Genomic DNA, 15395 nt, shown 5'->3' on the forward strand with positions numbered 1-15395 from the left:
CCATTTCTGCCAGATTAAGTGAGAACGAATGAAGTCAGTCCACATTCTCCAATAATATTCCTGAAACTGAGAAGGGCATTTCTTACTGACGTACACCAGAGACACAGCTTAAGGTTTGGTTAGGCCTATGGCAACTTCATCTGTATAGGAAACTAAACAGGCAATAGATAAAGGTCATTTTTACTCCTTTCACTCTTTATAGGAAACGAAACAGGCAATAGATAAAGGTCATTTTCACTCCAGTAGCCTCAACTGGATTTAAACCCACATTTCAAGGATGAAATATCGGTCGGTCACTAGATCACACTGTTAACTACTTCAAGATAATTTTCAAAAGGAACCTTACCAAGAACAGGCTCTTTCCAATAATTATTTCAGATTGATAGAGAGTAAAAAATTTGCATTTTCATACACTATAATGTCCAGCTGAACATTCAAAAGTGCTTCACATGCCACAAGTTAGAGAGCACATTGTGTCGGAAATATGTTTATACTGATAAAACACAACATGAAAACAAGTAACAATTATTTTTATTGCTGAACATTAGTGTGTTGTTTTACAAAAAAATGGTAAAACAAAGATAAGAAAGAACTTTCAAAGATTTCAGAAATCTAACACATGGACTCTTCGTGAAAACTGGGAAAAAGGATCAAGCTGTTACATCCTGCTATTGAGAGAATCTTCACATCAATTTTCATCAACGAAAGGCGAGATTTAATGTGTCAAAATTCAGTTCCCATAAAAACAGGCATTTGGTCCAGAACAAACGAGTGCGTTAAATTGAAGCTGAAGTCTTGTCTATGATCGGGTGTACTTGCCCCAGATGTGCAGCATAAATACTGAAGCGATGAACAGTAGGCTCATAACAAGCACTGGTACAGGCCCACTGAGGAGAGAGGAAAAGAAAATCAATAGAAGCACATTTAGCAGTACGTTCACCACTGCTTGCTTTTATAGTTTCAATGTCAATGCGAAGGCAGCAATACAAGGGACAAAAGGGACACCTAGTGGTACAGCAAGAGCACCTGCACAATACCAATTTTGCTAGCACTGTTGGAGAAAAAGCATAATAAATATCAAGCAGAGTTATTGCTATTTCCTTGTTTTAGGAAGGATTTTGTTGTCAGAGTTGTACAGCATATATCATTCTATTCACTCAGTATAGATTCAGAAAAGCTACATAATACAACTATATTTGAAAAGATTTTAAATCCAAGTGAAAAATATCAGAAAATAAATCAGGCTTTCAACAATTACAACCTTAGAAACTAAATTTCCTCATGTTATTTTCACTTCTCCCTTCACCGGTGAAGAAAAAAAAAACAATGTACCAATCTGAATTGCACACAAGCCTCAGACATCAGGACCTATACAGTTCTTCATCTTAATTGTGAAACTCCAACGCTGCTTTAAGCTATCCACACAAAACAGTAGCTTAGATTACAACTTAATAACACAAGACAGTTACCATAACATCATACATTCTACACTTTAGACAAAACGAGAAGGCTTGTTCACATTCCTGCCATAAGCAGAACTGTTCACAGCTGATTCTCAGTTTATGGAGAATTTGCATTTACACAAATTAAGCTAATTGTGAAAATTTGGAACCATTCTCTCACTGGCTACTAATAGCCAGTAGCTCAGAACCAGAACATTTTTTGAAAAACATCAAGTTATTCCTGTAGCATAACTAATTTGTCTTTTAGAAAACTTAACCCAAACAGCAATAAACATAAGGGTGCCTAAGAGTAATATTTAAGTAACATTAGCTTTGGTTTTAGAACTTAGTAAAACTAAAATGCATTATTGTGCACTGCATAACCACTTTTCCTTTTATTATAATGCACTCACATTAACCTTACCTCAAAGTGAGGGGCTAAAATCAGACAGAAGCCTTTACCCCAACTCAGTCAAACTTCAGAAAATCCATTTCCTGTCCCAAAACGTTAAATACTTGAATTCAGAATCTTACAGCACAGGAAGAGACCATTCAGCTCATTTTATCTGTGAAAGAGCTATTGAATTATTCCCACTCCTCTGCTCTTCCCCATAGCTTTGTCATTTTCTTCTTTCCTGGTAATTTATTCAATTCCCAGTTAGATGGCTATTAATGTCAGACGGTATAAATTGGACATAGAGAACATCTAAAGAGATCACACTATCATCACAACAATATTACTTGCATTGATCTAGGCAAGAATAATTTGCAACAGACATTTGCAAGTCCTAGTCTGTGACTATTAACTCAGAATTACGAAGATATTAAAGAAATTAGTAAATCTACATTTAAACAACTCAGCAATATGAGGCCAAATAGACTGTGCACTTAATGTCCAGGTTGTTTCCACACTGTAGGGATTCTATTCTCTGTTCAATTAACCAAAGAAGGATAGATTAAAAAGTAATTGATTGGTTTTTGTTTTCTTTTCAAAAGTGGAATTTTTTGGTTGAATTAGGAGCCTAAAAATATTCTGGATCTTAAAACAAAAGCAGTCACATTGTTTTGATTACTGAATAATCCTTCAAATCCTAAACTCATCTATTTCACTGTAGTTATTGGATGAAGAATGGACTGTGACATAAAGCTCCAGTTTCATTTCCCATGTGTAAAATGAACACAAAGTATTGAAAGCCTCAGATCAATGTGTGCATATACGTTGAAACACAGTCAAAGCTGATAAACGCATCTACCACTGACATACATATCCAAAGTACTTTTTGACCTTCAAAAGAAACATGGGTTGAAATACCTGAGAAACATAATTTTTTACTCCAATTGCCAACTCATGCCATCTAAGCAAATTATTTAAAAGACAAAGCATGGAAAGAAACAACTCTTGAGGATTAACACAATGAATGTTACTCTCTCAAACAGACAATATTAATAAAGCAGATAATTACAGTACATCTTTAAAACCAGACACACTGAGGATAAAATTCACATTTTTAATCATTTTGGCTAGAATGAACAAATAAAAAACATGACAGAACGCTACATCTATTTTTCCCCGAACGTGTTTGTCCCTTTCGTCATGTACAAAGATTTGCTGTTGAAGATCTTGTATTTAAGCAAAGGTTTGGAGAAGGTCTTCAATTTTCCTACACTCTCAAGAAAGGCACTTTCCCACATCCTGATGCAGCCTGATAATTCTGACAGATGTACACAATTGCAGGGTACAACTCTTTAATATTTATATTAGCCCTTCGATAAAGAATACAAACACATTTCTCAATGACGCACAATGAAAACTGGGTTTAGCAGATTTGAGTAACATACTCCTAAAATATTTCTAATTAACCTGATTCCACCTGCATAATATTGCCTGTCTCTGCACCTGCCTCAGTTCACTTGCTACCGAAGTCAAACGTGCTTTTGTTATCTTTACACTTCACTAAAATCAATGCACTGCTAGCTGGCCTTCCACATTTCAACCTTCATAAATGTGTGGTCATCTACAACTCTGCAGTCCCTGTCCTCACTTTCCGAGTTACACTGGCACTTGGTTAAGCATGTTGGTTTTAAACTTCTCGTGCTTGTTTTCGAATCCCACAAAGACGTTGCTGCTCACATAAAGACGTTGCTTGATTACATCAAGCCTCACAAACCTTGCAGATACTTGCATTCATCCAATTCTCACCATTCAGCATCCCTGATTTTATCTGATCTACACTAGGTTCCCAATACTTCAGTTACCTGAGACCAAAGCCCTGGACCTCCCTACTTTAACCTTGCTCTCTCTCTATACCTCACTTTTCTCATTTAAGATGCTCCTGAAAACACTGCTTTGACCAAGTCTTTGGCAGAACACTCCAGTATTGCCTTATGTGGTTAGATAATGGTATTTTTTGATACTGTTCCTGCGAAGCACCTTGGGAAATTGTGTCATGTAAAAGAAACTATACACAATCTTTTTATGGAAATTTAATGAATTAAGAAATTTAGTCAAATCTGTATGCCTTCTTCCGCTCTCTTGTCACCTATGGATTCAGATATAGTAAATAAATTCCAATCACAAAAAAAAAAGCCATTCACTCTCAGGTTACAACATAAACCGCAGTTAGAAATTTAGAATTTGGACAAGTTAATATCTAAACTTTAGTTACAAGAAACCCCTTTCCTTCTCCCCCAGTCAAGACAGCATGACATGGTTAAAGGTCAGTAAAATGTCAAGTTTTACTTGAATTAAACTATTTTTTTCTTGCTAAACTACAAAAATGGAAAAGTCACATTTACCGAAGTATTTCTTTTTGGCAACTTAACTCCTTCGTACCAATAAATGAAACTGAGTCAAGAGTTAAATGGAAGCCCAATAAACAATATTCCCACCAGTCATTACTGTCAAAGAAATTTATTATTAAGTACAGTCATGTCTTATGATACAAAGCAGTAGTGGTGGCCTAAGTTTGATTATGTAGACGCAAAGGTGATTTTCGTCCAGTTAAAAGAATTGATGGGTCACATGCATTTAGTTTTCTTTATTGTTTTGAATTCTCACCTCTGTAGCCCAACTCCCTAAAGAAATGGCGTGGGATGTGATTTAATCAGATTATCACAGTGCATCTTATCTCACAGAACCTGAGGCAGGCATCACGTAGGAGATAATTTGCTTTAAAGCAAAGATAAAAAAGACCAAATTTAAAAGGTCACTAAATGTGGGAGTTAAGAGACAGTTGTCATTTTTTTTTCCCTGATCATCAAAAAGACTGCATTCTAAATTTCAGCTTGCAAAGCATCCTACTTTTCATCGACTGAAACACAAGAGCCTGCATTTAGCAGGTTACTGCCCCAATCATAACCTGCTGCATAGTTACAAAGTTCAAAATGCAAAATAATAACTCAATTTATTGTAATTATGCTGCAATTTAGTTGTCAAGTTAAAAGGTAGGATGCTTATGCAATTCTACTTTGCATACATTTAATACTGCAATGCTGATCATTTAATTATAAATTAATTCAACCTGTATAATATATCCATTTAGTATCCAGTATGGTAAACTTGCAACAATGTACTAGGTTAATCAATGGGCCAAGAGGCTGTTAAAAGTAGGAACGTGACTGATTGGACTTTTATCCAGCTGACTGTTAAATATGCCAGCATGTCAAACCATCCAACAGAATTAGACAGTCAACAAAAATCAACAGGATATTAATTGTAAATTAGTTGATGGGCACTACCTTACACAAAGTAAGGGAGGCATTTGTCACCTAATTTGAAATTGTCTCTGCACAAAGCACTCAAGGCAGTAACCGTGTAGGCGGCACGGTGGCACAGCAGTTAGCACTGCTGCCTCACAGCGCCTGAGACCCGGGTTCAATTCCCGCCTCAGGCGACTGTCTGTGGAGTTTGCACATTCTCCCCATGTCTGCGTGGGTTTCCTCTGGGTGCTCCGGTTTCCTCCCACAGTCCAAAGATGTGCAGGTCAGGTAAATTGGCCATGCTAAATTGCCCGTAGTGTTAGGTAAGGGGTAAATGTATGGGTATGGGTGGGTTGCGCTTCGGTGGGTCGGTGTGGACTTGTTGGGCCGAAGGGCCTGTTTCCACACTGTAATGTAATCTAATCTAATCTAAAGTGGGCTGCCCACAGTAATGTCTCATGCTAAAGTAGCAAAGGCTTGAAACTATACATTTGTTCTTTCATTTAGTTATGTTATTTGAAAGTCATGAAGAACATTGTATAGAAATACTTAAACTACTTCATAACAGCAGTGTAATCAGAAAAACTTAAATCACAAGCTACTTGGAGTGCAAGTATCAAAAGAAAATGAGAGGAAAGGGAAAACAAGGCTAGAAGTTTTAGTGAAGTGAAAGCTTTGTCAACATCTATAAAAAGAAAAGAAATGCTAACTGGCCTTTGCACTTTACAAAAGGTGACCTGCTGTGTACTTGCAGCATTTCCTGTTTTTATTTATGCTGGCAACCATTAAGCTAAGAGCAGTTAAAGGTCAAAAGGTAGGATAAGAATAATTTAATATTTTCTTTTCAGCAAAGCCTGTGTCTTGAAAGATAAAATGTTTAAAACAGTCGTACTCTAGGATAGCTTCCTTTACAAAGCAAAAAGCAACAATCAATTACAGACACGTTTTCCCCTCCCTTTGTTGCTTAAACAGTCAATCCTGAGGACATCAAGACAGAGCTTGAATGTGTACTTTTATAAGGAACTGAAGCCACTTATTAAAACAGGCCCCGAATTCCACCAGGGAAATAATGCTAAACCACTTCATTGCAAATTAAATCACAAGCAAAACTATACAATGGATTAAGGGCTAATTTTAAATATTAGAAGCGTAGTTCCATCAAGGTCCCATATAATTGTAGCAAGACTTACTTAATATTAGTTTTAACTAGCCTGTTCCGTGTTCACCCTCCCTACTTCCTTGAATGGTAGCATTACATTCACTAACTTCACTGGTCATTGCCTGGCGTGTGTAGCAGGAACGCAGCGTGTAAATGGAACAGGGTTCCTGTGAAGCTTTGTTCTTCTCACATAATAAAAGAAATAGGAACAGGATTAGACCACATGGCCCCTCGAGCCTACTCTGCCATTGGACTGATTCAGGCTTCAACTCCACTTTCCTTCCTTTTTCCATATCCTTTGATTCTCAGGGAGACCAAAGGACTTGTCTATTCCAGCCCCCACCCAAAACTCTGTCTCCAATATATTGATAATATCACCGGTGCTGCTTCTCTCTCTTAATTTGGAATTGCAAAGTTCATCGAATTCGATTCGAAGTTCCACCCTGCCCTCACTTTCGCCTGGTCTGACACCTCCCTTCCTGTCGTTGACATCTCGGTTTCCATTTTTGGGAAGAATTTGGCCTGTAATGTCCACTATAAATCTATAGACTCCCACCTGGACTATACATCCTCACACCCTGCTTCTTGTAAAGACTTTATTCCATTCTCCCAGTTTCTCCATTTCCGTCGCATATGTTCCAACGAGGCTAACTTCGACAAGGGAGCCTCCGAAATGTCCACTTTCTTCCACAACTGACGATTCCCCAACACCAATATCAAAAGGGCCCTCAACCGGGTTTGGCCCATCGCCTGCACTTCCACCCTCACCCCCTCTCCTCCCTCCCACAACAGCTATAGGGCTCCCCTTGTCCTTATCTAGCATTTTACCAGTATCCACATCCAAAAGATCATCATCCACCATTTCCATTACTTCCAGCAAGATGTCACCAGCAGACATATATATCCTTCCCCTCCTTTGTCCACCTTCTGCAGGGACCGTTCTCTCCGGGACACCCTGGTTCATTCTTCCTTCACTCCTAACACCCCACCACAGCACCTTCCCCTGCAACCAAAGTTGTAACATCTGTCCATTTACCTCTTCCTTCCTCAGTATCCAAGGGCCAAAACATACCTTGCATGTGAAGCAGCACTTTACCTTCTCACAATCCAGTCTACTGCAATCGCTGCTTACCATGTAGTCTCCTAAAAATTGGGGAAACGAAGCACAGGCTGGGTGAACACTTCGTAGGACATGAATGTCCTGCCTGCAAAAAAGACCCTGACCTTCCGGGTTGCCTGCCACTTTAACACATTACTATGTTCCCTGGCCAACATCTCTGTTTCAGGTTTGTGCAGTGTTCGAGCAAAGATCAGCATGCTGGAAGAATAACACCTCATTTGCAGCTTGGGGTCCCTGCAGCCCTCCAGATTCAATATTGAGTTCAATAATTTTAGGGCCTGTACTCTCCCATGTCTATTCCCCTATCCCACACCAAGTCTTGTTATCACAATATACACTATCTATTGTTAGCTACTAACAGTCTCCATTAACAGCTATTCACTCTCCTAGCCAGATCGTTGTCCACTCCTTTGCCAGTCCAACTGTCTTCTGTCTCTTTGGGCTCTATCCCCACCTATCATTTACTCCTTACCCTCTTAACCCTCCCCATTCTATCTTCTGCATAAAATAAAACATTTTTCTAACTACCATCAGTTCTCAGGAAGGGTCACCAGACTCGAAACGTTAAGTCTGATTTCTCTTCATAGTTTCTCCAGTAACTTCTAATTTTGTTTGATTTACAGCTTCTGCAGTTCTTTCGTTTTCTTTTCGAGATTCCCCAGCCAGGTGAAGGAACCTTTCAGTCTGTATCTTGTCAAGTTCCTTCAAACTTCATATATTTTAAATGAGAACATTCCCATTCTTCTTTAGTCCAGAATGCATAAGTGCAATGTACGCAGCCTCTCATCAGAGGAAAGGCCTCTCACCTCAGGAACCAATCTAGTGAACCTCAAGGTACTGCCTCTGATACAAATATTCTTCCTTAAACAAGAGACTAAACGTTGCGTGGTGTACTCCAGGTGCGATTGCAAAGTCCTATTTAATTGTAGCAAGACTTCTGTAATAAGTTTGACTAATCTTTTGTCCCCTGCGTTCATGCTCCCTCCTTTCTTAAACGGTTGTGTTACATTTGCTAACTTCAATGGTCATTGGCTGGCACTACTGCAGCAGGAAAGCAACTTGCCATTTATCAGTGCAACATTAAAACATTTCAATTGCTGGAGGTGCTGCAGATATAAATCCAGGAGTATGTTCCAAAGCAAGTCTGGTATGACTTTGGCTTTTCAACTCAAATTAAAAAACTGAGACAGAATCTCTAAGCACAGAATATAGTGAAGTGATGGAAGAAGTAAATTGAGCACTTCAATGTAACTCAACAGAAGGACAGGGATTTACACATGCAAACCAATGCCAGATAACATCATTTCATTTTGTTTTGAAAAAGTGATCAAACGCAAATAATGGACTTCCAGGTTGGATACTGGAGGTAGAAACAAGTGAGTTTTGTGATTAAACAAGGATGACAGAAGATTGTCAGATATGACTAAGCTAGGAAAACTGACTGCTCTCCTTATCTATAACTATCTTGTGATAACTAGTCTTTGTAGTCAGAGGGAGCAGACTTTATAGCTCCTGATGCAACCTTTGCAAGGTTTCTTGCACATCAGCTTATGCAATAACGTGTACAGGGACAATGTATTCTGGACCACAAAGCTGGCATACCAAAATAACAAATATAAAAATAGAAATTGCTGGAAAAGCTCAACAGGTCTGGTAGCATCTCAGAATCTTATAGAATCCCTACAGTGTGGATATAGGCAGTTTGGCCCAACAAGTCCACACTGACCCTCTGAAGAGTAACCCACCCAGACGAATGCACCAATCTTACACATCCCTGAACACTATGGGGAATTTAGCATGACCAATTCACCTAAACTGCACATCTTTGGATTGTGGGAGGAAACTGGAGTACCCAAAGGAAACCCACGCAGACATGGGAGAGTATGCAAACTTTATACAGACAGTCACCAGAGGCTGGAATCAAACCCGGGTCCCTGGTGCTGTGAGGCAGCAGTGCTAACCACTGAGCAACCATGCCTCCCTGTGGAGACAAATCAGAATTAATGTTTCAGGTCGAGTGACTCTTCCTCAGAACCTCAAAAAATAAATATTTAGAGTTACTTTTCTGATTTTACAATACTTATTAGTTCCTCCAACGACAAACTCCTAGCATTGTTAGGTTTTTTGGGTTTTAGTGTGAAGGGATGACGTTGTGGCAATACCATCAGATCCGTAATCTAGAGTCCTAGGCTAATATTCTAGGCGTACAGGTTCAAACTCCAACACAGCAGCTGATGAAATTTGAATTCAATAAAATCTAATCTAATGGCCATTGTTACTGAGTAAGGAAACCCTCCTAAACACTTGAGAAAAATGGCTCTATCCAAACCACCTGCACTAAAGAGGTTCCAGTCAATATTGGGAAAGTTGAAGTCAACCATAACAACAACCCTGCTACATCTGCATTTTCCCAAAATCTGCCAACATTTAACACAAATATAGATCTTGCTTGGATGTGACCTTTTCTGCATTTTAATTGTCATTTTTGCTTTGCAGAGTCCTTTTGGGCCTTGGAGCTGTTTATTGTCAATCCTTTCATAACCATAAAGACCATTTTACATTGTTGTCTAATCAACACATCCAAGAGGACACAAAAAAAATTAATTCCTTCCTGTCAGCCCAAAGGTGCAGTGGTTCAAGAAGGTGGCTCATCACCTTCTCAACGGCTATGACAGCTGGCAACAAATGCTGGCTTGGCCAATGACACCCACATACCATGATGAAAAAAAAAGGGGCAAATCTCCCTCGTTAGAAATGGTCACCAAGGCCACACAAATGACAGTGTAACTTGCTACTTACCAGTTCAAACCTGAAGTTGCCTAGGTTTTGCTGCAAATTGACATAGGAAATATTTGTACAGCCACCTCACTGGGTTAGTAGCTTAACTGGCAACTACATCACACCTGGAATTGGCAGGATTGTAGAGATTACATCTGATTTGTTGGTCATGATATTGCTTAGCTCTGTCTATCACATGCTACCTATGCTGTCTGACATGCAAGTAATCACGCTGATGCCTCTTTTTTAGATATGCCTTGACTTGTTCACTTCAAGGAACCAGGATTGATAGCAATGGTAGAGTGGGGCTACAAGCTTACAGATTGCGACTAAATATAATTCTACTCTTCTGAAAGTCTAAAGGTCCTCATGGTATACCCACTTGTGAACTGCCAGACTGATTCGAAGTCTATCCCATTTAGCATGATGGTAGCACCACACAACAAGATGGAGGATATCCTCAATACAAAGACAGAACTTTGTCTCCACAAAAGCTGTGCTGTAGCCACTTTAGCCAATACGGTTATAGACAGATGCAATTATGAGAGATAGGATTAGGGAGGACAAGATCAAAGAAGTTTTGCCCTCTTGCTAGCTCCTTCACCTACCACAGATCTATTCTAGTACCTTTAGGTCTCAATCAGCTCAGTCTGTAGTGGTTCCACTGAATCACTACTGGTGATGGTCACTGAAGAGCCCATCCAGAGAATTTTCTGTGCCCTTGTCACCCTCAGTGCAACAGAAGACAAAATTGAAACATTATGTAAACTGCATTATTAACATAAAACGACAATGTGATGGATGTGAAGAGATTCACTCATTATCCTGGATACCTTTAGTATCAAAATGCATCAGTACAACTCCATCATACAGGTTCAAAACTATTCCTAGGTACTTTGCACAATAATGTCATCAGCAAATCACCATTTAATAAATAAAAACTAAATGAATACTAAAACATAAAGAGGATGTTACAAACATTGAGACACGAATAACACACAAGCTGATTGTACAGCTACTCAATTGCAGCTAAAAGACTGCAACTCTGTTTCCACAGAAAATACTTACACTTTAAGCCCAGGAGAATCCTCTGTGTAGAACCGCCACATACCCCCAGTGCCTGTTGAGGTGGTTCGACCAGCACGGCTCACTGCACTACTGGTAGCTTTTCTGAAATAGAAGAGTAAAAGATGAATAAATATTAATATTAAAGGACTGCAACTTGGAACAGCATGCTGTTAGCAGGAATCTACTTAACCCAAGATTAATCTTGGTTCAATTAAAACCATGTCAAACACAAAACAATGGATTTCTTGACTGGGTTTTCAGAATTCAGAATTCTCATCCTCACAATTCTTTTTTGTTTGCTTTTCTCCCTAACTGACAAGGTGTAGAAGAAAATATTAGATATTGTGAACAGCACTTCACTAAAACATATCTCTTCATTCTAAATTTTTAAAAAGCTGCATGAGAAATAATATTTTAACCAAGTGATTTGGTAGCAAAGTTCAAACCGCTTAATTGAAAGTTAAGACTGTGTAAGGAGAAAAACAGATGGCAGCAGTATTCTCACATTCAGTGTGTGGGAAGGAAAGAAGTAACAGATCGGGGTAGCTTTCACCCCCTTCTGTCATATAGGGGACAAGAGGAGAAGTGTAGCTCTATCAGATCACCACTTAACTGGCTATTTGGTGACGTTAGTCAAAATCGGGAATTAAATTATAGCAGAGGACTGTGTGCAATGTTATCAAATTCTGTTTTAATGAGAATAATTGATGTTGAAAGATATCAAATGCCTGACTATATTTAAGTTCGCCATTTTACCTATTTAAACAACATGAAAATGTTACAGACATTTCTTGAAATCTTTAGATAATATGAGGTATTATATCAAAATATTAATTAGTTTAAGACCTAGGAAAGAGATTATTGAATACTGAATGCAAGTACAATATATTAACTACTGCTATTACAGTGGTTAGTAACATTAATTTTAATGCAGATTAGTGTTAAAAACATTTCCAAGTTGTCTTTATTTTTTAAAATTAATTTTTATATGTAAGAGAATCCACACTTTGATTTCCTTTTTGATTTAAATTTGAATTTTGTTTTAAATTTGAATTGTCCAACAGATGGATACACAAATTTTTATACATTTTGATTGTATGAAGCTTGCAGAAAGATCACATTTATAGATTTGGTTTCTGGAACTGACTATTGTAGAAGTAATGTAAATCACAGGCAGCCAGTTTTGGCCAGCTTCCACATGTTAATTCAAGGTGTGGATGGATCATAAGGGTAGGAAAGAAGAAACGGTCATTCAGCTAATGGAGTCTGTTCTATTATTCGAGGAGATCAGGCTGATCTGATAAACCTCAACTCTACTTTCCTGCCTTTCTCCCCTTAGCCCACCATTACTTTACTGTATCTTTCTCAAAATCTGTATGTTGGTCTTGAAAGTTCTGAACAATTCAGCCTTTGTGGAGAATAAATTTCTTCTTAGCTCAGTCTTAAAATGAAAAAATGCCGTATTCTGAAGTTATGCCCTCTGATCCAAGACTCTCCAGAAGAGGAAACAAGCTCCTCCATTGACCCTGTCATGCCCCCAAAGAATCTTACACATTTCAATAAGGTCACTGCTCATTCTTCTAAACTCTTAATGAGTACAAGCCGAACCTTCTCGATTTCTCATCATAAAGAAATTCTACCATGGTCGGAATCAATCTGCTGAATTTTCTCTGGACTGTCTTCACTGTCAGTATATTTTCCTTGGATAAAGGGACCAAAAATGTTCACAGTATTCTAAGTATGGTTTGACTGGTGCTTTATATAGTTTTAGGAAGACTTCCCTATTTTTATATTTTCTTTTCTTTTAAATAACAGCCAGTATCCCGTTTGCCTTCCCGATTACCTGAACTTGCATGCAAGCTTTTTGTGATTCATGCAAGAGGACCTTCAAAGCCCCATACTAGATCCTTCTCTATTTAAACAATTCAGTTCCTATTTTCTTCCTGTCAAAGTGAAAAGCCTGAATTTCCCCACATTACATTCCATTCTGTCAAGTTTTTGCTCACTCACCTATCCTAGCGTTACTCCTCTGTAGACTCTTTTTGCCACCCTCACCGTCCCACCTAAATTTGGTAGTCATTCTGGCTGGAATTATTACCTTGATATGGGGAAAGCTCAAATCTAAGTAACTGTGGCTTTGGCCCTAGCCATCAAGTAAAGCATAGGGTTGGGAAAGTGATCCCTATAAACTACATTAGACAGCATACCACTCATGTTAAACCAAAATAAAATGGATCACCAGATTATGCAAGTTTTCTAGGGAGAGCTATACTTTTCTTTCTACTATCCAGATGACCAAGACCAGCTTTCCCTGTATGGACAATATAACAATGACAAATAAAGTGGCATCTCTTGAACTCTAATTCTTTTTTCTAACAGTCATCCTCCTGGGACACATCGTCCATTCTCCTAACAGTCACTTCAATCAGGATTTGTTCCTGTTCAGTAATTTACACCAGAAACAACTGGAAGTGCACTGACTTAAAAATAAATAGAATACAACATACTTGAACTCTGTCTAATGCACCATGCATTTGTCCAGCATATCAAATTTATATAAATAGCACGCCAAAGTAGTCCTGCATCAGTTGTTGTGGCTGCTTGTGTTTTCGCCAATAATGGAGGAAACAGTGCAACAAAGAACTCAACAGATCCAATGCAACATTCCCTGTAACATGACAGACATTACAAGAGCCCTGTGTATTTAAACTATTCTGATAGCAATTTACTTCACGTTATCCTATGGGGTTGCACGATATAATTCTTGATCAAGATTTACTGACATTACAGAATTCATGCTCTCAGCTGGACTGCATTATTGTTATCTAGAAATTGCACTTGTTTAAATCTCCATCATAAAAGGTTTAGATCTACAAGTAATAAAAGATGAAGCACAAACTATGACCAATTTTCAACAATACTCTATGTAGGTAAAAGGTACAATTTTATCATGAACAATAATTATACTGAAAACAGTGACAGTAGCTCAATTTGGGGTGGTATTGGGCAGAAAGAGAAAAATAATCAAAAAAGGAAACCAGGTCATTGTCAAGCTACTCAAACACCTCCTAGTGGTTAGGATTGGCATCGATGATGGCTGTACTGCAATGCCAAGGGCAAATCACTTAGAATCTCACTCAGCAGTCAAAGCCAACTGTGTTAAAGCAGACTGTGGAGGAGAGGGTAAGACAAAATAAGGTTTCAGACTAAGTTCCAAGAGGGACTTATTCACTTGGGGAGAGAGAGAGAGAGAGAGAGCAAGCAAAGAAAAAGGAGCGAGCACTATACTGCCCAGGTTTAGCATAAATTGCAGCCCAAATATCACATTCACCAAAATTCAGAATAGATACACTGAAATTAAGGATTTCAATAGCTCTTTCCATAAGATTATAACAAATACATGAGAAAATTACTCCACTCCTCAAGCCTGCATTGCCATTCAAAATATCAGGTGATCTGACTGTAGCCTCTATACCACTTTCCTTCCTATTCCCCATAATCCTCAACTCCCTTGTTGATCAAATCAAACTCAGTTTTCAATAAATTCAATAACCAAATCTCCACTGCTCTCAGTGGAGAAGATTTGCTCAGAAACACTAACAAGCAGATCAGCCATGATCTTACTGAATGGCGGAGTAGACTCAAGGGCTAAATGGACGAATCCTATTTTCATTTCGTATGTGCACAACCTACCATGAGAAGAAATTCCTCTTTACCTTCATACCAAATGGTAGAAGCCTTATTTTAAACTGTGCCCCCTAGTACTAGGTTCCACTCCCCACCACCCAAGATGAAATAGCATCCCATCATCCACTTTGTCAAGCCTCTCAAAATCTTATCTTCCAATAAAATCACCTCTCACTTTTCTAAACTCCTACTTCCCAGGAATCAGTCTGGTGAAGCTTTTCTAGACAGCTTTTATAAAATTATGTACCTCCTTAACAATATGACAAAAAGTTTATAGAGTACTCCAGTATTTACATCATCCTCCGTCATTTCTGCCACCTACAAATGGACCTCACCACCAGAGATATATTTCCTTCCCCACTCCGATCTGTAAAGACCATTCCCTTTGCGACTCCCTTCTCAGGTCTACGCGCCCCCCACCCCAACCAACCAACCCTCCCCT

The 15395-nt window shown here is 38.6% G+C and overlaps 1 protein-coding gene across 1 annotated transcript in view; it reads right to left on the reverse strand.

Moving 5' to 3' along the window:
* Nucleotides 1–513: 513 nt before the first annotated feature.
* Nucleotides 514–15395, reverse strand: part of sec61b (SEC61 translocon subunit beta) — a 31213-nt gene continuing 16331 nt past the window's right edge. The window contains exons 4-5 of the mRNA XM_072575563.1: nucleotides 11267–11368; nucleotides 514–887 (exon numbers count right to left, since the gene is read on the reverse strand). Of these exons, the coding sequence (XP_072431664.1) occupies nucleotides 800–887; nucleotides 11267–11368 (190 nt within the window). The 3' untranslated portion in view covers nucleotides 514–799. The remainder of the gene's footprint in view (nucleotides 888–11266; nucleotides 11369–15395) is intronic.

This window comes from Chiloscyllium punctatum, chromosome 8, assembly GCF_047496795.1.
Source record: "Chiloscyllium punctatum isolate Juve2018m chromosome 8, sChiPun1.3, whole genome shotgun sequence".
Lineage (NCBI taxonomy): Eukaryota > Metazoa > Chordata > Chondrichthyes > Orectolobiformes > Hemiscylliidae > Chiloscyllium > Chiloscyllium punctatum.